Source organism: Bombus fervidus, chromosome 9 (assembly GCF_041682495.2).
Source record: "Bombus fervidus isolate BK054 chromosome 9, iyBomFerv1, whole genome shotgun sequence".
In the NCBI taxonomy this organism is placed as follows: domain Eukaryota; kingdom Metazoa; phylum Arthropoda; class Insecta; order Hymenoptera; family Apidae; genus Bombus; species Bombus fervidus.
The window spans coordinates 4731744-4755179 of record NC_091525.1 but is presented as its reverse complement, the minus strand read 5'-3'; the positions used below and the strand labels follow the sequence as shown (position 1 = coordinate 4755179).

The window sequence follows — 23436 nt, the reverse complement described above, 5'->3', positions numbered from 1 at the left end:
ATGTGTACTTTACATCTCAAGGTGTTTCGAAGGAAATAATATCGTCCGAGCTTTTAATATTATTCATAGACATTCTGACGTTAATGGGAAATTTTATCTCTACGCGGTTCTCATGCTTCGTATTTTCGATTGCTTCTTTTCTTTCTCCGTAGCTCTACCAGGACACGCTATTCTCTCGATGGTGTTGAGCTCTATCGTCGTCGTTCTCGCCGTTGCTTCGGCCTTCATTTACAGGTAAGCGTACCATGATTAATCGATCGCTTTTCTATCTCCGATCAAGAAACAGCACTCGCCCTCGTTCTCCTACCCTAGTAATCCTATTAATTTCAAGATCCCTAGAGAAATCGCGAATTAGCAAGCTGCTTAGAACGCCTTTAAACTCTCACATACTAAACAGGGTGTTAAATGGATCAACTCGCGAGCTGAAAAGTCAACGAGTTTCTGTATAGCTCTCTCCAAAACGACTATCCGAATCGTTGTTCAGCAACTACATGGTGGAAAACGTGTCTCTCTATTTCTTTCCTCTTGCAGGCATTTTAAGCTTGAAGCGGAAATAGCCTCCATGACGTGGAAGGTGCAGTGGCACGACATTATCTTCGTACCGAATGCAAAAACGCGAGGATCCATGTATTCGTTGATTGCGAACAAGATGCGCGGTAGTCAACTGGTGAATACGAAATATTTTATTTTTGCATTATATTTCTATTATGATGAAACAGCGCATAATTCTTATCTACTGTTGTTCATAAATACTTAGACATTTATTCCAAATATTCTAAAATATGTATGGGAGATACTTGTAGAATCGACTAGACGTTAAAATGATTAAAAAGAAAGTAGATGTATAAAAATTTTGTTTGCATACTTTTTATGTTATAAACAATTTTATTTTATACTGAAAATGTATTGCTATTTATCGGTCAGCTGAAATCTCATTCATACTTTATAGTATTTTTATATATTTTATACTTTATATTCATATATAAGCTTCTTGCTTTAATGCAACAATCAATATCGTTATCTATATGCTTTGATATTAATGGCTTATTCCAAAAGTGGTGTAAATACATCTTTGTTTTGAAATATTGAAGTGTTTGCGTTTCCAACGATTGAACAATTCTGATGATATCTTCTCAGTTTGTCCGCGTTTCTATCTGTTCAAATAGGTGTAAATTTATCGAACAAATAGCTTCTTCGGAAATTTTTTGCTGTCAGGGTTCAGTAATGTTGAACTTACATCATCACTTTCAAAATTATTGAATCGTACGATTCATTAAATTTCAATTATTTAGAATTTATGTTTTATGCTATAATTCGCTTTTGTTTATAAATATCTATACGATAAGTTTCTACTTCGATATAATTCGATATAAATGTAATTAATTTAATAATAATTTAAACATAATTACATTTAATTACAACAATCTAATTGAATAATAACGATGGTTGAATAAATGCAATAACAATTTACTAGTATATCGCAGAATCGCATTTAAACAACTAGTTCACATCCACATCTGCAATCATATGTTAGATACAGAAGTTAGGATTACATTCGCTACACCATTTGTTTTTGATTATTATTACTACCTCCACTGTTTAGTCTCTGAACAGACTACAGTTTACAGGAAATGGATTTACGCCACTTTCAAAATAAATGATTATGTAATTCCGGATATTAACGAAATTTCGATTGATCAAAACACACGAATATTTTAAGATTTAAATAATAAATTGTTCATAAGTAAAAAGTTCGCATTAAAGCACACGTGAATTTTTCATTCTCTCAATTTTTTCAAAAATCAGCTCGCACTGTTTTCAAAATAAACGGTCCATTTATTTCAATTCGTGGATCTTTTAGAGTTTACACGATTTGAACACGACTTTCATCGGAAATTGAAGATCTGGAAAAAAAAATATTTTATGCTTCTTTCCGCTCGTAATACGGAAGGGATGCAGCACTCTGACGAGAAAATTCTTTTTATTTTTACACTATCTTAGGTGGAAAATAGGATTTTCCTTCGTGTCAGAGATATTTGAGAAATATTCGCGGGATGCATCTGCACCAGAGCCAACTGGAAACGAATCAAACCAAAGCGAATATCTTTCTTTTTCATTACAGACTATATACTCGGACGAAAACGTCAGTTTACCAGGTGGAGTAGATAGAAACGTCTATGTCCCAACGGGAATTTACAAGGTTCGACCTTACTGACGGTAAAGCGACGCGTCTCTAGATACTTTATGCGTCACCTTATCCGCATATATGTATACACAGCCTTTTATTTTTCACTTTTCTTATTTTCTTTCTTCCCTTTCTCTCCCATTTTTCCATTCCTTTCCTCGTTTCACTTTTCTTTCAAACTTCTTGCTTTAAAATTATTAACATGTTCGCTATCACAGTGTCCTCGCATTATATTTTCGTATAACGCAGAATGCAATTTAGATAGGAACGTCTAAATGTATCTGTTATTTATGGTATTACTAAATATATCTTTGAGGCTAGATTGCATGATTTAAAGGGACACGTGTAACAAATGTTCTTTTCACGGTGATTATTTCATAAGATGACAAGGTCGTTGATATTTTTTAACATTGAACTATATATTTTTCTATATTCCAATCGAGGTGCTTTTTATTCTCTATACGAGAATGTGAAAATATTTGTGTTTGAAAATGCGTAGCTTTAAAGACTTTGAAGCTTAGGACTGAGTCCAAGTAATAAATAAAGTAGCATGAAAATTAAAAAAACACGTAGACAGGTGTTTATCTATACTTTCTTTTCTGTGACCTTTGTATATTATGCTGTTAGCGAACGTGTTAATCGCAGAACTATAAATCAAAGTGCGCGTAAAAATGAATTATCTTTGAAGATAATACATATGTGTAATACGATTCGTCGCAGAACTCTAAGGTGGCCATAAAATTGATACCGAGGAACAAGGTGGAAATCTCGCGGCCTTTATTGCTCGAATTGAAAAGGGTAAGTACTCGTTTCCACTGGGAAATTTCTCGAACTTGCAACGAGATACGTGTGGATTGAAAAAACGAACGACAAGTTTGTTGAAAATCGATTGATCTCGCTGCAGCTACGAGTATTGAAACTTTCTCTGTCGTTTCGTTTTTCAATCACCACATGTGACATAGTTTCGTAGGACAGACGATAACGATTCTGTTCTGTTCGCACAGATGAAGGACCTGCAGCATGATCATCTAGTACGGTTTTATGGCGCTTGTGTCGATCCTCCGCATTGTTGTCTTTTGACTGAATATTGTCCAAAAGGATCGCTTCAGGTTCGTTTTAGATTTATATTATTCGTATTAGATTTATAGATCTTGCGAATATAATGTACACGTATCGTGTTTTTCATTCAGTAGCCATCGTATCAAAACATTCTATTTGTCCCATTATGTGTCCTGTTATACTGTTTGAAAGTAAAATTTGCACATTGATGTTTCCTTATTAATTTGGACATGGCAGGTTCTATCGAATAATTAAAAATCCGATAATACAAGTAGCAAAATTAACTGAAACAACAACCGAGAGATACGACGGTTGTAAACAAAGCAGATACATTTCAACCTTGTTATACGATCAATTAAATCTTCATTGAATACTTTATGTAGAACATGTAGAGTTCTTTGCAGTCTACGGTACCGAACAAGCTTAATAATTCCTTAATGGCCTGTCAGATATTCTGTAAGTCTGGTAATACTCGTAAACGGCAGTTCACAGGGACGTAATAAAACCGTGCGCGCGGGCCGAAGGTTATTCGATAAAAGAAGTTGGCCGTTAATACACGTAGCTATCTGATAGCGGACATTTTCCGTGCAATTGGTAGGAGGCGATTAACTTAGTCAAGTCCGGTGGAGCCTCTCATCAATAGCATGCATTTGTTATCGAGTTCGATTAAAAATTTAATCAAAGTGCCGAGATTAAAGTTTACTTCTTCCCCTAAACCATTCAACTCGACCCGACGAATAAATTCCGCTCCGACTTTCAACGTGTGTTCGTCGATCTTCCGCGACAGGACATATTGGAAAACGAGCAGATCAAACTGGACCGCGTGTTTCGAGGATCTCTCATTCACGATATCGTTCGAGGAATGGCGTATCTTCACGCGTCCGAGCTGAAGAGTCACGGCAACCTCAAGTCCTCCAACTGCGTGGTCGATTCGCGGTTCGTCCTTAAAATTGCAGACTTTGGACTGCACGAGCTGAGAAGGGCGAATTGCAACGAAGAAGTTGACAAGGATAGTTACGCTTATTGGAGAGGTGAGTGCTCCAAGATCGTATCTATATAAACTGCGAATTTTTACGAAGAGAACGAGACAGATGGAACCTACGTAGTAGCAATAGTAATTTCTTTCGTCTATTAAAAATTACAACGAGTACTCCACTTTCGGATATTTAGTACGTTTCTGTACATTATATTCTGTGGGTTTTTGTATCTTTAAATTTATCGTAGATACAGAAAAATGCGCATTCTGGCCATATGATACGAGAGTTTGCCAATGCGTGCGTGAAACAACTGGAAGAAAAAGCATGTTTCTTAATGTCTTAATGTTTCTTTCTCGTTCCATCGAAAGTTTGGCCACGTATTGCTGAAGCAACTTACGTACGTGTGCATTTGCAAGCATATGTGTGTGTGTGTGTCAGTGTCACGAGGTCGCACGATCGTAAAATAACGTTGTTTGTACAGGGCAGCTGTGGACGGCTCCGGAATTATTGCGAATAGAAAGGCGACCACCGGAGGGTACTCAGAAGGGCGACGTGTACAGTTTCGCCATAATCGTTCACGAGATCGTGGTACGCCGAGGACCGTTTTACTTGGGCGACGACCGTGATATCTCCCCAAAGGGTAAGTATTTCGTCCTCGCAAACGACACACGCGCTTATACTACAACTATTCGCTAGCTGCAATCGTATTGCACGTCCCACAAGTCGAAAGATAGAGAAATCAAAGGGCTGATAATAAGAACGACACGTGTTAAATTTCTTAACTTTATACGAGCGTGTTATTTGTTTACTTTATAGGAGTAACTCATTAGTTAGAAGTTAGATTTATGACGTGAAATAAATATTACGAAGAGTGTTCTATACATTGACGTGCCGTCGAATAAAAACTAACCGATTCTATGAAAATCTCCGTCATCAGTCGATAGTCTGATAATTTAATTAGATATTCGTAAGCTTATCAATGTATTCGATCATATTATGAAAACTTATCCTGAATACAGTATATGCGTTATGTAAAACATTTTGTATAGCACACGACGTGATATAATTATCGAGAGATTATAGAAGACATTTATCGCAAACATATATTTCGCTAGGTTGACGAAATTACTATACAGTCAATTATCCGTTATGTCGATAAGACGTGTATGGCGTTAATTATATGTTTAAGGCAACCATTTACATTGTATACTGATCATTTATTAACCTTTGTAATTTGTATGTGTGTTACGGGTTGATCGGCTAGTACGTCATTATTCATAATACCCAGTCGTTATGAATAATAACTAAAACGGCCGCGCAGCCCGATAAATATTAATTAATTTACTAGATTGACCAGACATTTGGAGAAAGGTAGGATTCTCTCGGGGCACTTGGCTACGAAGAAAAAATTCCACTTTTCATGAATAATTTCCAAGTATTTGAAGAACAGCACGTTCATACTGTACGAATCGTATCGATAGAATAACATGTTTGCAACGTATCAGGAAAGTTTAATGATATCGAAGTAAAGCGTTGATTATCCAGACAACCCGAGTAACGATTAGCCCAAATAGACGCTTAAAAAACAGTATAGTTCTTCCGCGATATAAATACAAATACTCTGCCGGCAATTAGACAACATGGTAAACGTTCATCAAAAGTACTCTGTTTTTACCGGCACAAGTATTCTCTAGGTCTGTCGGAGGCAGATAAGCATAAACGAACGTCGTTTTTGTTATGAGCCCTTGGATCGTTATTACGAATCACAATCGACGCCAGTGACCGATCAACCGGTAAGGGAGTTCGCCATTGCCGCGGCCGGTAGGGAATAAGAATAATTCGTATCGACTGCGATGCGTCGCGACGCTGTGCGTCGGTTGCACGTCGTTGGTACACGAGGAACGACGAAAACGACGGGAGAGCTCGTAGGAGAAGGGGGAATCAGCGGTGTGGGTTACGGCGCGGCGTGCGCCGGATCGATCGGTAACGAAGTTTACGAGGTTTCGCAAGCTCGGTTTCGACGCGAGCGGCAGGATCGATGAAAGGATGGAACGTGCCACAAGTAGGCTGGGAACGTTTCGAGACCCGGGTTGAAAGCTCAGTCGAAGCTTACACGCGTCCTGGAACGTACACGGCTCTTGCACGCACGCTTCCTCGTCGTTTCTCTAGTCCTCCCTCTTCTCCCATTCGTTGTTCGTGTTCTCTCTTTCTCTCTTCCCGATCTTCGTTTCTCGTCTCGTGCGTGCACTCGCGACGAGACGTACGACACCAGCGGAAGATCGCGACCGACACGTGAAATCGACACGAGAATACCACTACGAATAGGATCGAGGGGCCTTCGGTACGCGAAACGTGGCTAGGACTCGGTTTCGCCGGTCCCACCACCGTTTAATTAACCGTCTCTCACCGACAACCCTTCGGGGAGAAACGTGTGTGCGCGCGTGCCTTGCTGCGTGCTGCGTGTCCCGACAGTTTGCGTGTCTGTACTGTGTGGCTGCGTGCCTACATGCCTGCATGCCTGCATGCCTGCGTCTAACTCGGTACGTGCTTGTGTTTACCAATCGTTTGACCGTCCCATTTACGCGGCCCGATTTTCCTTTTTGCTCGATATTCAAACCCTTTACCCCTCTAACTAACCCCACTTGCCTCCCTCTTTCCACCACCTTCCTACTTCAACCCTCACCTATCCTATTCGCCCTCCCCTTTGCCCTCTTCCTCACTCTCTATATTCCTTCTGAATCTCGTCGTTCATCTCTCTCCGTTTCGCACCGTTTTCATTTTTTTCTTCTTCCAAGCCAATTACCCTGATTTCGTAACCGAGACGCGGCAATTAATTGATTATTTCATACGGGACAAGACAACGATGAAAGCGCGCCGATGGCTCGCGAAATTGCTCGTTTTCATTTACAAAGAGTGGAGTTACGATCGAACGAGTATCGCTAGTACCGGTATATACCTTTAGACCTATATATATATATATATACATCTACGTGCTTTTTGTTCGATCAGGGTCGCGATTATGTGGACGGGGCTACAATCTTCGCATTCGTCGGACTTCTTCCGAACGAGAGATAACGTCGTCGAAAAGTCAATGTAAACAGAGCGTTGCATAAGCGGAGAATAGCTTACTGCTTGTTGTACTAGCTTCTCTATTACTAGCTATTGTTACTAGCGTAAACATGAAATTTCGTAGTGCCGAGGTTTCTTCGCCTGGACATGGCGGAAGGTTCAATTTTTTGAAAACGTAACTCTCGGAGAGGAATAGAAGATACGACTTGTCGAACGAAGAAGCATTAGCCACGAAACGAAAAGAACGTAACTGGAATGTACGGTTCCCGCGGTGACTGTTTAAAGCTAACTGGGTAGAAAGTAAAGTTAAATTCAGATTGAAACTTTAATTTTTCGAGAAGCTAGCAAGCACTCGGGTACCTGGAAGGCAAGGAAAAATGTAACGTCGTAAAACAAATAAACAGTTCTTGTGCTAGATCGAATAGAAAGCAATTTTTTTCGCATCTCGTCCGCGAAGCGAACTAAGTAAAAAGTAATTACATCGAGGTTGAAATTCAATTTTTTAACGACGTAACAAGTCGTAAAGAAAATGGGAAACCTAATCCGTCAAATAGAGAAGCAACTCGTAAATCGAAAAGAGCCTAACTTTGATGTACGGTTTCCGTCCTAACTCTAAAGTTAACTGGGTAGCGGATAATTGGATCGAGATTGAAATTTGAGAAACGAGACAATTCCTTCCTTCCTTCCTTCCTTCTGTAGTTGATAGAAATCACTGTGTCTTCGCTCAGTCTTCGTCGCTACGACAATTTCGTATACCGATGCAATGTCAAACGTAAACAATTCGTTCATAATTCAAACACCACTCTTTGTGATGACGAGAAATACCGATACGATGATCGGAAGCGTTTAGAATCCGTTCGTGATTCAAGAATCGCTTTTTTATCGCGGCGAAAATTCTTAAATATAGATCGATGCGATGTTAAAAATTCCGTGAAAAATTTAGCTTCGATGTCGATGTAATATCGGAAAGAACGAGAATTCGCTCGTAATTCGAAATAAATTTCATCGCGAGAACCTGTAACGACGATCTACGAACTCGGAATGATCGCGTTTACGTTCATACTCTACATTTCGCGCGAAATTAGCTTCGAACGATCGTATCCTATCGTAAAGATGCGTGTGTAATCGTGTGAATGAAAGGGAGAAAGGTGAAAGCGAGCGTGAGGAGCGACAGCGTGAGCGTGATAGGGGCGTGAAAGAGAAAAATGGTGAATTCGAATTGATAGAGAAATATAGCGATCGGGATAGATCAGAAAAGGAGAAGAAATGGCAGATAGAAGCAATACGTCGAGCACGAGTAGTTTAACGTTACTGGCGATGCCGGGCGCCAGTCCCGACGGTGGGGCCAGTCCTCGAAGGGCCGTCAGTCCCTTGCTCGAAGTCCGTAGGCCTCACTGCACCCTCAACTGCGAAACTTGCAACGCCTTCTTGGAGGATTTGTACAGGCACAGTAGGTTCAATATTTACCATTCTCCTTTCGCCTCTCGTCTTTCGTTGAAGTTTTTTAACTGTTTTCATCTCCCTTGATGATTCCATCCGACGTGGTTCGCTTCTCGAACCTTTCCCACTGTTTCACGCGTTACTTGTACCTGCTCTTTTGCTTCTTTGGCAAGATAAATATATATATATACACACGAAGTCATTCGGTTGTAACAACGCGAGCTGTGGCGAGAGTCGTTCGACCAAGAAAGACTCGTTTCACTGAAACGGACAGCTAAGTAGTAAGAGAAGCGATCGAACCGGCACGACGGTATACTACGCTGCGTGTCATAACTACAACCATCCAAAAGTTTCGACTTTTGTGTGGTGTGTATATAGAATGGTTGACGAAGAAATATTTGAACACTCGTTATAGAGAAAATTTTCATGTACGTATTATGTGAGTTATGTGAAACCTTTGAAGATCGTGTAAGAAAGGACAGGATTTTTTCTTTTTCGTATGCGAACAATTTTAAAGTCCAATATCTTATCGACCTATCATACATCATCGAGGCGGACCTTTTATCAAACTTCACTATGGGGTGACAAGTGTTTACGTGAAAGATGTGATTTCTCTACTCTTTTAAAAGATATTCTTTCCTAAAGTATCGACTATTGCGTTTATTTTATTCATAAGAGGTCTGACTAACCGGGTTCTGTCTCATCGTATCCATGCACTTTATATGGGAATAGGAATTGAACATTTCAGCATGGTTTTATGGTTACAGCTTTGTACGTGTTGTTCCATCCTAAAAACCATCTTAAAATTTTCTATTCTTACAAGACACGAAGTACAAGACACAACGCGACGAGATCTGACTAGAAACATATTCGATCGACATTTTCAATAAAAACAACGATTCTTCGTTGGTTTCGTAGTTATGAGACGCGGTGTGTATAAAATCGCGATCGTGAATGAACGGAAACAAACTGTAACATGAATAATTAACGTGGACGAATCGATGCTTGCGTAGATAAATAAACCGAGTGAAATTGGAATTTGTGATCGTTGATGACCGCTGATGATCGAGTTGTTGTCGCAAGCTTGTCCCTTGCTCTGTTTCAGAAATTGTGGAAGGAGTGAAGAGAGCCGGAGGTTCTCCTTTGAGGCCTGCGATCGACGAGTCTGCCGTCGAGGAAGAAGTAAGCGAGTCCTTCTCGACTCTTAAACTTTCCAAAAATTCCAGCAATAACGCTCAAACGATTCCGTCGTATAGGTGGCTACTCTGATGAGGCGATGTTGGGCGCAAGATGCCGCGGATAGACCTGATTTTCCCGCGCTCAAACAAACTATACGGAAAATTAACAAGTGAGTAAGGACGATAAGAAAATGTTCCCTTGATAATTCTTTGTTGAAGAAATCTCGATCCAAACGCAATTGAAAATAGAAGATCGCTAGACGAAGGAAGCGAAAGGAAACGAGAGAGAAAAATAAAAAACTGTGCAGAAGAAATTTAATACGGATATAATTGAGAACTTAATGAGACATGGAAAAGCGTAAAGTATCTACTTTACACTAATACAGGAATAAAATAGTAACGTAATGGTAATATGAAAATCAACTAAAATAGAGATCAAGAGATAGAGTAGATATAGACGAAGAAAACGTTTAACTTTATTAAGCAGAGTATGTATGAGAAAGTGAGCGCTGCTTACGAGATTTATTCAAAGCACGAAGACTAGGAGACGTTAAGACAAGTAGTATAAAGCTCTCAGTTGAGGATTATTTTTAAAAGTACAATCAGATAAGTAAAATTCTACCGTGTAAGTAATTTAATCTTTGCAAGCTGTGAACGATAAATTTTTAACGTGACATTTTTATTACTATGTTGAACCTATAAATTCTTTACTAAGAATGCGATTATAAATGTAAAGAATCTGAACGACGCGATTAATAGTTCTTGAGAATTTTAATGTTTGTCTAATAATTGGTCAGATTTATCTCGTCCCCCCTGTGTCTTAATGCTTATGGACGGGGTGTACGTTCTCTGGTTTTTCTCGCCCTCGTCAGCTACTCTTCCAATATTGACATAATTGTCAGCTCTCGTGTCGAATCACGCTACAGTCGCTAGCAATATTCTTTTCCTAAAAGTGTTTGCGAATTCACATAGCGGAGATTCTTCGATACAAATCTTTCTTTCTTTGGTAGGAAAAAAGTAAACGAGGGTGGACAAACGATCAGCATTTGTCGCGGCAACGCGTTAAAATAAGATAGGGATTATTTGGGTCAGCTAAGATCCAACGGCTTAAGATTCAACTTTGAACTTTGCACAGAATAATAAAATCCGTTGTATATCACCAGACACTACTAGTCTGTAATAACGAAAGAATGAGAGATATATCGTCTATTTTAACTTTAGCAAGAAAAGATATCAGAAGCGAGACGATAATTCAGATAATTCTATGATAGAATTCTGTAATCAAAAAGGTATTATACAAGGATTAATAGAATAAGCGAAATAACTTTTAAAAATATACTCTAGAAGTAATACACATGTGCTCCTGAATATTATGATAGTTGCAATTAAGACTACCAACATTAATTCAACAAACGTTTTACCTTCTAACAAATATTTTTTATTGAAATAAAATTCTCGTAGAAAATGTAATATATTTAGTCGTTTATCACGTCACGAACAACTAATTAAACAGACTATCTTCAAGTATACATCGCTCGAAACTTGTTCGCGATCGAATGTAGCGAACTCAAAACAAATTCCAACCCAGCGCTTAAACTTCTCCAAAACTAGCGATACTACAAAGTCTATTTTGCAAAATACACTGTTTTGTTGTCACTGACTTATCGCTTGCTCAGGCAACGAGATAACAATTAGGAGCTTGTTCGAACAACGAGCAGAGAAAGAACTCTATCTCGTTGCAGAGACTACGAGAGCAGCAACATCCTCGACAACTTGCTCTCTCGTATGGAACAATACGCAACTAATTTGGAGACTCTGGTAGAGGAACGTACCGCGGACTACTTCGAGGAAAAACGTAAATGCGAGGAACTCCTGTATCAGTTGTTACCAAAGTAAGTAGAATTGTTGATATTATTCGCAGCTCATAGACCGCGTGCACGTGGCATGCGTACAGACAGAAGGTTGCGCTTAGATCAATCGGTAGCCTTTCATAGCGCTCCTCTTTACGATCTCGCTTCCATCGATCGCTTCTATCTGCAGTACTCGTAGATTCTTTAAACGAAATTTCCAGATCTGTCGCGTCCCAATTGATACTCGGCCAAAGTGTAATAGCCGAAACATACGACCAAGTGACGATCTACTTTAGCGATATCGTAGGATTTACGAAGCTCTCCGCAGAGAGTACGCCTCTTCAAGTAGTGGATTTACTCAACGATCTATATACGTGTTTCGACTCCATCATCGAGAACTTTGACGTTTACAAGGTGAAGTTACAATTTTCTAGTATATTCTGCAGCCTAGAATCTCGATTAGCAAAAAATCTAAACGGTTCTATGTGGAAGACGATTCCTTGCAAGAAAGATCGAGCAACGAGAACAGAAGCTATGAAAACTTGTTATACTTTTAGCTTTTTCTATCGTTTGAGATAAATGACTTTTTCACACGTGGAAACAAAGTTACTCGATTACCCGAGTTACGATTAGTTCAAATGTTTACCATTCTGTACACGAAGATATCGTCATCGATCGTCCTTTCAATGTCGTGTAGATTTGTACGTACGATGATTACTATCGAATCGAATCATATAGTGACACACGACTCGATATATTTTCTAGGTGGAGACAATTGGCGACGCTTATATGGTAGTGTCAGGATTACCGGTGAGGAATGGAACGAATCATGCCAGAGAAATTGCGAGGATGAGCTTAGCCTTAAGAGATACCGTGATGACGTTTAGTATACGTCACAGACCGAACGAGCAATTGAAACTTCGAATTGGAATGCATACTGGTAAGATCGAATATCTCCTTTGCTGTTCTCTGCGCAACATGAAATTTAGCATTTATTTAACAATACCGGAAAATATAATATCGGCCATGCATTCCTTCGTTCGAAATCATTTTCAAATGTGTTACTCTATCGATAAAAAATTTCCTCAAACTTCTTATTTTCTTTCTTATTTCTTATTTTAAGTATAGACATGCGAAAGTTTCTCTCAAAGTCTTGTTGTCGTTTAAATAAGAGTAACATTGAAACATTACATACTCTAGAACCGCAATATGGTTAATCAGTATTCATAAATTGATATGCTGCAAGTTACTAGTATACTATGTACTATGCACGTGATTGCATGTTGTCGCAACTCGCATATTGAACATTCGTAGACGCGTGTATGAAAGACTGGTTGCAATTTTAGGACCTTGCGTGGCTGGTGTAGTTGGCTTGAAGATGCCTAGGTATTGCCTATTCGGCGACACTGTCAATACTGCATCTAGGATGGAAAGTAATGGAGAAGGTAATTCACTAGTTGTACCTTTTTCAAGATATCGATCAACCCTTTCATGACGGATTTCCTTTTTTAACTAGAGTTTTTTAAATAAATACATTAATTAAAATTTTAACTCTCGTACAGTTAAACAATTATAAAAAGGTTCATCTCAATATTAATACATTTTCTTTACTCGTAGCTCTAATGATCCACGTTAGTCCAAAAACGAAAGAAATCCTGGATACTTTTGAGACTTTCGAGCTCGTTTGTAGAGGCGAGGTTACTCTGAAGGTAAGGCCTTCAACTAATCTAAGAAAGTGAGAAACACACGTCGAAAAACACCAAGAGGTCACGATTCGTCTTTCAATTTTTAGGGTAAAGGCACGATGACTACGTACTGGTTGATCGGCGAAAAACCAGTGAACAATATTCAACAGCCAAGCGTTTCCTTATCTTCGTCGGCAACAACAATGACAGCCATGACAACGATCGCGACGTCAAGTACTCCGATCTCAACAACGATCGACCCTCCGTACGAAGATATTACAAGCTTGTCGTCGCGTCAACCTGATCCAGTAGTACAACCAAAGATACAAGACATTCGATCCTTGCAATCCTCGCAACAGAATTGCCAGGATCAAAATCATCGTGCAGTTCAGAAAGGTCTCCAAGAGCAACAACGATCGCAATCGAACCAGCAGAAGAGTCAACAACAAATTCCTCATCGACAGCAAATTCCAAATCAACGCGAGGCTTCGACGCAAAATCGTAAGGGAGGCAGCAACGAGGGAAATGGTGGCGACAGTGGTCGCGGTGGTAGCGACGAAGGTGGTGGTGGTGGTGCCGGTGGAGAGTGGAACAACAATAATAGTGGTGGAAACAACAGTGGAGGCGCGTTTGCGACGGGAAACGGCGTAGCGAGCCGCGGCCGTACGATAGGTAGCGGTTCGTTCGTGGATGGTTCGCCGTCTCGGAATCGTTCATCCGTGAGTTCGACATCGAGCAACGTCGTGTCTCAAGGGCGGCGTTCTTATCAAGCCGGCGAGAGCGTGCCAAATCATACGGAAAGCGGCCCAAACGCACCGCTCCTCGTACCCACGACACCCCCCTCGCGAGTTTAGTTCCGTTCCCCTCGATTCTTGTACCACACTTTGCGATCTCTCTTCGAGAAGTCGACTTCATCGTAATACGTGTATCATCGTTTCGTGTAGACTAGCAGCTAAGCATCCTCCGACGATCGGCGATTCCGATCGAAATTTGGGTCCATACGTTCGAAAGAATATCTTTCGAAGTAAAAATGAACATTACGGGAACACGATCGTTATTTATTATATGGAGGGACGGAGAGAGTTGCGCGGAGGGATGTAACGTAGGTGGAAGCGATATAGTAGTAGTAGTGAGGTCGTAAAGCGAAACGTTAAGTAGGGGGTCACTAATTGATCTAGCCGCAGCCGAGGTCGTATAACTTGATTGTACAATTGAAATCAATTTCTATTATCGTTAGCAGTTCACTTAGAGCTTTTAGAATAGAAGTTAGGAACGAGTTACAATAGAACCTCGTTTATCCGTATTTCGTTTATAGCTGCAAGTTAATGCTCTGCTAGAGATATACAAAGTTATAACTGAACTATTATTCGAACTATGGCAGAGTGTAAGTTTAGTTATGTATGCGTGTATTCCTATAGTGAACACAATTATGCAATCATTTGTTTGTATTCATAATAAATTTTACGTGTCAGAGAAGGAACGCGATTCGGAAACAACTGAATTCTGAACATTAGGGCCATTTAAAAGGAAATTATAAGTCATGCGATCAGGCTACTTGTTATAACATTAACAAATTCTACGAGAGAATTCCCTAAGCTATAACGTGAAGCTTGTCAATTTACAAATATTATTAGTTGTTAAACTATCGTCGAACAGGGTCCTGCTTCTATTATAATTATCTAACTAATAGCAAGGACTGAAGGGAATGGCCAGTAAACTTCTATTACCAAATCTATTCGATTATTTAAACTATTTCAGCTTCTGATCTATTTCAATAAATTGGGTTCTACTGTATAAGCATTCTCCTTTTCAAGGAGACAAATTATTATTAAAATATACTACGAAGGAAGAACTGATTTTGAGTGGACATTCTACGGCCCAAATAAGGCACTAATAAGTACATGCTTATGTCAACGAAACTTGAAAATTTTATCTATTGACCGACTTTGCTATATCGCTTCCTTTTACTATACATATATACACAACATACTATGTATACTCTGTCCTCCCGATGGAAAAGCGAGAACCATCCAGTTCCTCGTGTGTGAAAGTTCGTCTCTCTCCCTCCCTCTTTTCCTGCCATCACTTTCCCCTTCTTTCCACCCTTCTCCTCCTTTCAATCCTGCTCTTTCACCCTCTTCCCATTCTCTTTCTCTCTCTCTCCCTCCCTTTCTCCCTCCCTATCTCTCTTTCTCTTTTCCAGATATCCGTTTCGTATTTCGACGGATAACGTCAACACATTTCAAGGACCAGCGCTTTCAATAGAGAAACCATTAAAGTCTAAAATGCGAGACACGTCGTAAAACGGATTATTTTTGCGCGTGCGCGGAAATCGATCGAAAAGCCAAAAGAGGACAGCAACGACAAAGGGGAGTGGTCGTGAATTTTGAATTGAAAAGAAATTACGAAAAGAGTACATACGAATATAACTTTGAATATTAGAAAAATCGATCGAATACTTTGTCTTCCGCGTTCCCTTCAGCGTAGCATGTATCCTATCGCTATTGATTTTTGTCGATTCGATCGAAACACGTCCCGTTAGAATGTAGTAGGCACCCTCGGATCGAACATTTCGGAGAAGACGAGCGATCAGAGTGGAAAATAATGGAGGAAGAATGTTAAAGTATAGACATAATGTTATACGTTTGCAAAAATGGAAATTTTACGCGCACATGTTTCTATGTTTGATGAAAACGAGCGTATATTTAATATACGTATACGGTATGCCCGATTTGAAAGAGGCCACCTATTTGTCTTCTGGTTTCTTAAAAAACTTCGTGCGCGTCTACGAAGTTTGACAAACTCCGCGAAAATAAATTCGGAATACCGTATACAGAGCATTCGTCCTTTGATACCAACTTAAATTATATTCGTGTACACTACTGGCCATAAGTATCAAAGTACGTATTCGTTACGTTTCTTGGAAAATTCTAACGAATAGATCATGGATTTTTATATATCTATGGGAATTTAAAGGCGTATAATATGCACAGTGTGCAAAGATATATAACATATACGTGGTATGTACTCATTATAGCATTTGGTGATTGAAGTAAATTTCTGCTTAGATTCCATTTAATTGGTTTCATAGAAATGCGAACGTGCGTACAAAATTACCAGTAAATCTTAATCCATGTACTATTTTATATTATAACGCACGTATAACTCGAATGAATGACTAAACACAGTTTGTACTAAATATCAATGGAATGTTTTAATATTTACGACTGGTAGCGTAATATATTCTTTGTATGCTCTAAGATGCCGAAGATAATTAGGTGACCTGTTTTAGGCGTGACACTCTATGTATAATGATTCTCACACATAAATCTACATATATAGGGTATCTCAACGCTTCATAGCTAAGCTTTGTGTAACATTTTCTATTGGATTGTATCCATAGAATACACTGACAAAGTTTGGTTGTTAAACTCTGGGACACACTGTATACGTACACATGAGCGCGCATTCACGCATACACATATATACATTTATGAAGAGTTGAAGTTATAAGTATATCGATGTATATAAAGGAAAAGAGAGGCTGGACCTCATCGGAAAGTCAGTTATCAAATAATGGAGATTCAATCGTGGGATCTTCCAACGCTTACTCGTCATGCGAAAATCGGTCGCATAGCGTCGTGCACGCGCGTGGCTGCTTATATGCGCGTCCACGCCATAAAAGAAAGTACATACATATAAAACTTGCGGTCTTGGCGCGACAAGCGCCACACACGTCCTAAGAATCGAATTTCTCTCTATTCGTGTCAATCTCTTTTTGAACGATGTAACAATCGATATTCGGAAAATAAAATTTCTTCGTTTCCACGCACTATACCCGACTCCTCTTCGATTCGTGTCCTTGTACGATCGACGTAAGGAATAAAAAAACCAAACAAGGAAACACGAAATCTGTCCTGACAGCAGCAACATATTTCATCATTTTAAAACATCCAAGGTAACTAAATTTTTATCTTTTCCTTCGTGTGGTCTTGGTAATTAATTTGCTATCCTTCCGTCGATTTTCAACGTTTCAAAGTTTATTGATACAAAAACTCTTAATTATTTCAGCTATTTAGAAACCTGGGCCGCTTAAATTTCGATGCAGCGACGATTTGCATCGTTATTCACATCAACATTCGAAATTTTATAACCTAAGTCGTTAATCTTTTTGAATTAAAATTTTTGTGACATGATATCCTTATCTTAGAATCTCCTATTTTTTTTTTTTTTTTTTACATATCACTTAGTTCTTAGATTCTAGATTCCAGATTCCACATTCTTAGATCTTAGATTAGATTAGGCTTCTATCGGAAACGAGCCATTTTTACATTAGCAAAAATTAAAACCGACCAGACTGAAGTTGCTTTGTTTTTCGTCTGGGCTTGTCTTAACTTTTAATAATTTTAGTAATTTCGTAATGATAAGGGGACACTCGCTTAACAAATTAAATGCGATCCTAAGCTTAGAATACAGCATTCTCGAATATCCAATCAAGATAGGAATTGACGCGTGTGTATATTCCAGGACGTCCAGGTTCTCCGCATCGAATACCCCAAGATACTATTCCGATATTTACCCATCTGCCATTTGCAAGCTGATGAAGGAGTGGTCCACCGGAGTCACCCTGTGCACGAATGTAGTCATTGGCCGGAATATTAGCCTTGTTTCTGATCGTATCAAAGTCTCTTACATACCTGACAAGCGTCGCCTCCGCCGTTGTAAGCGCCGGCGCAAATCGTCGTATTAGCAATTCGTTGAGTGAAACTGCTCGTACATTCACTCTGCGGCCATACTGGGACCTCGACTTCCATCAAAACCGAACTACGGGAGCCTCCGTAGTAGCGTGCGCCCCAACCTAAATTTTTAACCATTAATTGTAACCCTGATGCGTCTCTTGTATCAGCTTCGACAATAATCGTATTTTTTTATATTCTTTATACTTTCTATATTTTTGTTAATCTGACAATACGGTTTATTACGAATTATTTCGAAGCTTACCCTCGACATGAATTTCTATGATTTTTTAATACGTTGTAAAATTCAACATTTGGAACAACTTTTTACTCTCACGAAAATGTCCAGCTCTCTTGCAACAGTTCTTAAGATATTCGCGAAAAATTATCGGTACGACTATAGTGAATTCAGCATATAATTGCGCGTCCGCAACAGCGTAGGCGTCAGTATTGGTGACATAAAATAACACTTAACCCAAGCCTGTATAAACTATAAAAAAAGAGATAAGAATTAAGTTTGAATTCTCTAAGATAAGAATTCACTGTAGTGATACCGGTAGTTCTTCGCGAATATCTCGGAAATTAAGAGTTCGACGTTTTCGTGAGAAGAGAGAGTTGTTCCAAATTGGACTTTACATGTTCAAGAATCATCGAAACTGGTGTTTCAAGAATAATGTAAAATAGTGTCGAGAACAGCTAACGGACACAGCGAAAATGGAAAGGATACCTGTTATAACTGCGTCCTTGTACTCGAACGTTTGACCAATTGGTGGCAGACACACGGGCCAAATGTAACTGTCGAAGACGGTCGGTAGATACAGTTTGACTATTGCTATGTCATTTGTGAACGTGTCAGGAACAAAGTCTCGATGTATACGTATTTCGGAAATCGTGAAATCCACGGCTCTCGTTTCTTCACTCGTCGCGAAATCGTATTCACCGAGCCTGACTTTGATGTCCTGCGGTCTCCAGCTGACCAACAAAAGGGAAACTTCAATTAACATGACTCTGTACTGAAAACAAGGAAGATGAAACGCGGGGAAGAGGTAAAGAAAAAAACGTTCCGTTTAGAACCTGCATATGGAGAACTGGTCAGGTCCTTGATGATCTTTAGGTTTAACAAAATATGAGATCTTGTACGAAACCAAGTAGTTGCCGAAGATCACCAAAAAGCACGAGTAAAATTAGCTAATTTCCTATGATAAACGAAGTACGCTGAATCGATATATACGTTCACGCTATGAACAACTGTGCTGCAGATCTGCCGCGTAAAAGCAGTAAAAATAAATTATTGATGATATCTCAATGCATTCATAAAGTCGTCAAATAATGTGGCCGACATTCTTATAACATCGAAGAAGTTATGTTTGTATTTTCTTACTTCTTTAAAGAATATACGGAACGTTCCTTTTTTATGGCTATTTTGTAAAATATATTGATGGTCTTCACAGTACCATATTGATAGTAAAATTCCTAATCTACGGGACGAAAATTTACTTGTAAACGCAGTGGGCAGCAGTTAAAACGTGTCTGTCGGTGATGAGCACACCACCACAATAGTAATCGTTATCTGTTGTAAGAAAAGCCACCATCCAGGGCCATTTCGTGGGATCGGCCGGTCTACCGCCCACCAACTTGCTTTGACTTTTCAATGTAGTTCCGCATCCTCTCAATGCCGGATTTTTAGGCCGAGACGTTGTCATTCTATGCTGGCCCGACCAAACGATTCTCACCTCATTTTGTTTCTTATCGTCACTCGCTGAAACAAATAACGAGCTATACCACTCCGTTCATAAGTTATATTCCAGTGGAAACGAATTTGTTTATCGTACTCTTAATAATTTAAATTACTAATTTGCACATTTCATATGAAATCAACAAATGTCTTAATACTTACGATACGACCAATTGGTAGCCTTTGTGCTCGACGAATCGTTACATACGTACCAGCAATCTGAGGAAGAGTCTCGGCAAAATCCTCGTCTACCATAGAATTTGTATGCATTTCGTTCCCATGTCTCGAGCAACAAATGCCTGTGTATCTGTTTCAATTCCATTCGATTCAATCCGATTCAAACTTTCACGCGGGGAAATGAATTAAACACTTACGTTTGGTCGATTACGCACGAGTGATTTATAGCCAGCGTAAAGTTTGAACCATACTCATGAGATAAGCACCGTTTTAAGTGCTCGCAGTGACCCGATTCGTTGTTCAATCCGACACACTTCGAAGACGTTGGTACCTATGTAAATGCAAATTCTCTTCTACTGAAGCTATCACGTTTTACATTTATCTTATGACTATACTGCGGATATTTATGTATTTGTGAGAAATATAAATAGTGAAAATGTACAAACTACACATAATATGCAAAAATATAGAAGATTTATAAAGTATTCATTATAATATTTGGAGGATGTATAAAATCTCTCTTTAAAATTCATTTCTTTACTTGTGTTTGTGAAAACGTATGAAAAAATGCATAAACGTCCGCAGTCTAGTTATCGTTAGGTTTTACGTACCATTCCAGTTGAAGAGGCTCTTTGATGATGGATATGCCCTGCAAAATCTATCAATGACAGAACAAACGATCAACGATAGCAATCGGAGGATGTCCAGAACAGATAAAACTATTTGCAACCAGTGCCTTCGTTTATAAACAAAACAAAAAATTTTCTCTCTAGCACACGAATCTATGTTAAGCATTTATGCTATGAGCTTTCTCGTTTGCCAATTAGCATAAGATGGGACATACACACGGTTCTTTCGTAGAAACCCGTCTGTATCGGTATCAATTTTTTAATCGGATCATCGTTTAAGTAGAAAATGTTACAATCTCGAAATTTGAAACTGATAAAGTCAAATTAACTTCAATTTGGTCGAGTATGGTTCTCGCAAATATAATATAAATAAATATAATATAATTTATTATCGTGAGATGAAACCTGAAACGATGCGAGACAGAAAAATTTAGAGCATTGCTAATTGAAGAAATTATTATGAGAATAACAGGTTAAGGAAAACAGTGTCTTTACGCGAAAAAAGTACAAAGTAACTTACCTGTCGTATTTTTGCCATAGCTGGAAGATCGAGCAAGTAACAATGCGCAGGAAACGCAAAAAAGAAACGTTGATTGCATTAACTTCTTTCGAATTTCCATCTCTTAGCTTCTTCTTAATTACTAACTACATTGACGAAAATGAATTGTTTGCTAGAACGTCAGAGAGTACCGTGGTAAAGATCGAATGAAACAGCCAAAATGAAAAGCAAACGCTCTCTTATATACATGTGCATATTGCCTAGGCATGCAACCCGCTATACACTTGAGTGTCTCGTTTGTAGAAACCGAGGCGCTACGCTGTCCTGATGTGATTTCTACCAATCAACTTCGATCATAGATATTAGATCGTATACATTTTGTGTTACAATTGTAGATAAGGTGCGTAGAACTTACTTCTCTTTTCTCCTCTTGCCTTCCTTTCCTCTTTTTTTTCATATCGCCTAATGTTGTTACAAAGTTAAAAGCAAAACATTCAAAATTCCTTATACCCATCTGGATTAATAATATTTTAATTTAATTACGTTGATGATTATGAAAATGGTGTGTCTAAAACTTAAAGTAGTCCAATTTTTAATTTATTTTACATTATATCAACCTACCTTACAATAATATGCAAGAACTTTTGCACAAAAGATATTTGACTCCAATCATATTTATAGTCACTGTCACAATTAGGGAAATGTTTACAGTATGCAATATTTTAATTTCTCGCGCCGATTTTAATTGAAAAGAAATCGTGCCTCCTCGACCAATCAGGAGTCAGTTAGGCGAGGTTTTGGCGGGACGAAACATTAGTTCAGTACTGGCAAGCATGGCGTTTATACGTGTTATTCTGTTCGAAATACGTGATTTCAACTTCGTAATAATTTTTTGCCTTTTATAGACTATTATCAGGTATATTTAACGAATACACGTTTATTTAATAGTTTGTTGGGCAGTATTATATCGAAATTAAACAATTTCTCAAACTCGTTTCGTTCGTGTTACGTCGATTTCTTATTTGACTGTCAAAATTGCATTGGAACCTTGACAAAACAATTTGACTTTAGATATTGTCTTATTTTAATATAATTTGTGGTTTCCTGTGTACGTATCGTTGATTAATTTTGAAGATTATATATGCTGAGATCGTTTTCCATCTATAACAATAATTACAATTTTCCGGCCAAAAATATTATTTTACGTCGAATTAAAAATTATCATCCATATGCTTTCTATCTATGTATTAATTTTATTTATTCATATTAATTTATCACCCGCATTTCGTTCAAAATTTTATGTAATCAAATAAGATTATATATTATATATATTATTATATATTATATATACGTACATATATTAAATTTCTAAGCGTAGGTATTTATGCAGGTTTTAAATTAATAAATCTACGTCAAAATTATATTAGCTCACATGTATTTACATCCTACGTGTCTTTCTTACCATCCACTCTAACGTAGTGCGTTTTTGTTTCGAACATAAACGTATTTCTGAGGTCAATCGGACAAACGTCATCCTATACGTGCACGCTTGACTTAGCAGCGTGTCTGCTGTTCCCCCATTCTATGTCATCCCAAATTCGCTAGGTAAACCGGAGTGCGGGGTCGTTTTCGCATCGCCAATCAGAGAAATCAGACGTGTTTAGTGTCACTTCGCGACAGATATCGATTTCTCTGTAACATATTGCTTCTCTAATCATTCTTTCACTGTTTGTGCCGTAACGCGACCCACTCATCACACACTCATCCATTTTTTCATCCGCAATAACTTTTCGACAGTTTCTGATATTCTAAAGCTGCCATACACATTTTTTTACTATAATTTCTCTGCCTATGCTTTCATATTCCTAACATATTCACTCAGACTAGCAATAATCTCCAAGTAGTCGTTACTACCGTGTCGAAAATTAATCTTTATTTTCACTGATTTCATCTGCCAGCCATTAGTTTTTGCTGTGGAGTCCCTTAGTTTCACGATGCATTTTTTAAGTTGGAACGTTCCTTGGGAATATTAACGGTAACGCTTAAACAAGGGTGTGTTCCGTACCTGCGAGTAACTGTCAGTTTGGGGGCGATCAGTTCTTATCTTGTCTATCAGTTTTTTTTTTTTACCAATTAGCAGGGAAGACCGCTGCCCTTACTTCCTTATCGAAAATTGCAACTGTCGACTCCGCTTGTCCCACGTTCTAAATGCGCCTA

General features: G+C 38.6%; 2 protein-coding genes across 10 annotated transcripts in view; one reads left to right on the top strand and one right to left on the bottom strand.

The window, feature by feature from the left end:
• LOC139990444 (atrial natriuretic peptide receptor 1) overlaps positions 1-17275 on the top strand; it is a 37545-nt gene extending 20270 nt beyond the window's left edge. For all 8 annotated transcript variants that reach the window (XM_072009690.1, XM_072009686.1, XM_072009689.1 and 5 more), the window contains 15 exons: positions 153-234; positions 532-667; positions 2123-2200; positions 2906-2983; positions 3190-3294; positions 4032-4275; positions 4703-4861; positions 9836-9912; positions 9987-10078; positions 11651-11800; positions 11980-12172; positions 12524-12698; positions 13105-13203; positions 13376-13467; positions 13551-17275. In XM_072009690.1, coding sequence (XP_071865791.1) covers positions 153-234; positions 532-667; positions 2123-2200; positions 2906-2983; positions 3190-3294; positions 4032-4275; positions 4703-4861; positions 9836-9912; positions 9987-10078; positions 11651-11800; positions 11980-12172; positions 12524-12698; positions 13105-13203; positions 13376-13467; positions 13551-14297 — 2507 coding nt within the window. In that variant the 3' untranslated portion in view covers positions 14298-17275. The remainder of the gene's footprint in view (positions 1-152; positions 235-531; positions 668-2122; positions 2201-2905; positions 2984-3189; positions 3295-4031; positions 4276-4702; positions 4862-9835; positions 9913-9986; positions 10079-11650; positions 11801-11979; positions 12173-12523; positions 12699-13104; positions 13204-13375; positions 13468-13550) is intronic.
• Positions 17276-17780: 505 nt separating this feature from the next.
• LOC139990488 (trypsin-1) lies at positions 17781-21446 on the bottom strand. 2 transcript variants are annotated; one of them, XM_072009835.1, is made up of 8 exons: positions 21241-21446; positions 20703-20749; positions 20289-20422; positions 20077-20213; positions 19677-19938; positions 18907-19151; positions 18141-18301; positions 17781-18070 (listed from the first exon to the last, which is right to left on the bottom strand). In XM_072009835.1, exons 1-8 carry the CDS (start codon positions 21338-21340, stop codon positions 17909-17911), a joined length of 1248 nt encoding a protein of 415 aa, XP_071865936.1. In that variant the 5' UTR covers positions 21341-21446; the 3' UTR covers positions 17781-17908. The 2 variants fall into 2 exon arrangements, with proteins under 2 accessions (XP_071865936.1, XP_071865937.1); XM_072009836.1 differs by having other exon boundaries at positions 20127-20221; positions 21241-21445.
• Positions 21447-23436: the final 1990 nt, after the last annotated feature.

Coding starts and splice junctions, on each gene's coding strand:
- LOC139990488 (XM_072009835.1), bottom strand. CDS start 21,340: ATGGAAATTCGAAAGAAGTTAATGCAATCAACGTTTCTTTTTTGCGTT. Junction 20,750..21,240: donor CTATGGCAAAAATACGACAG/GTAAGTTACTTT, acceptor TGTCATTGATAG/ATTTTGCAGGGCATATCCAT. Junction 20,423..20,702: donor GAGCCTCTTCAACTGGAATG/GTACGTAAAACC, acceptor GCATTTACATAG/GTACCAACGTCTTCGAAGTG.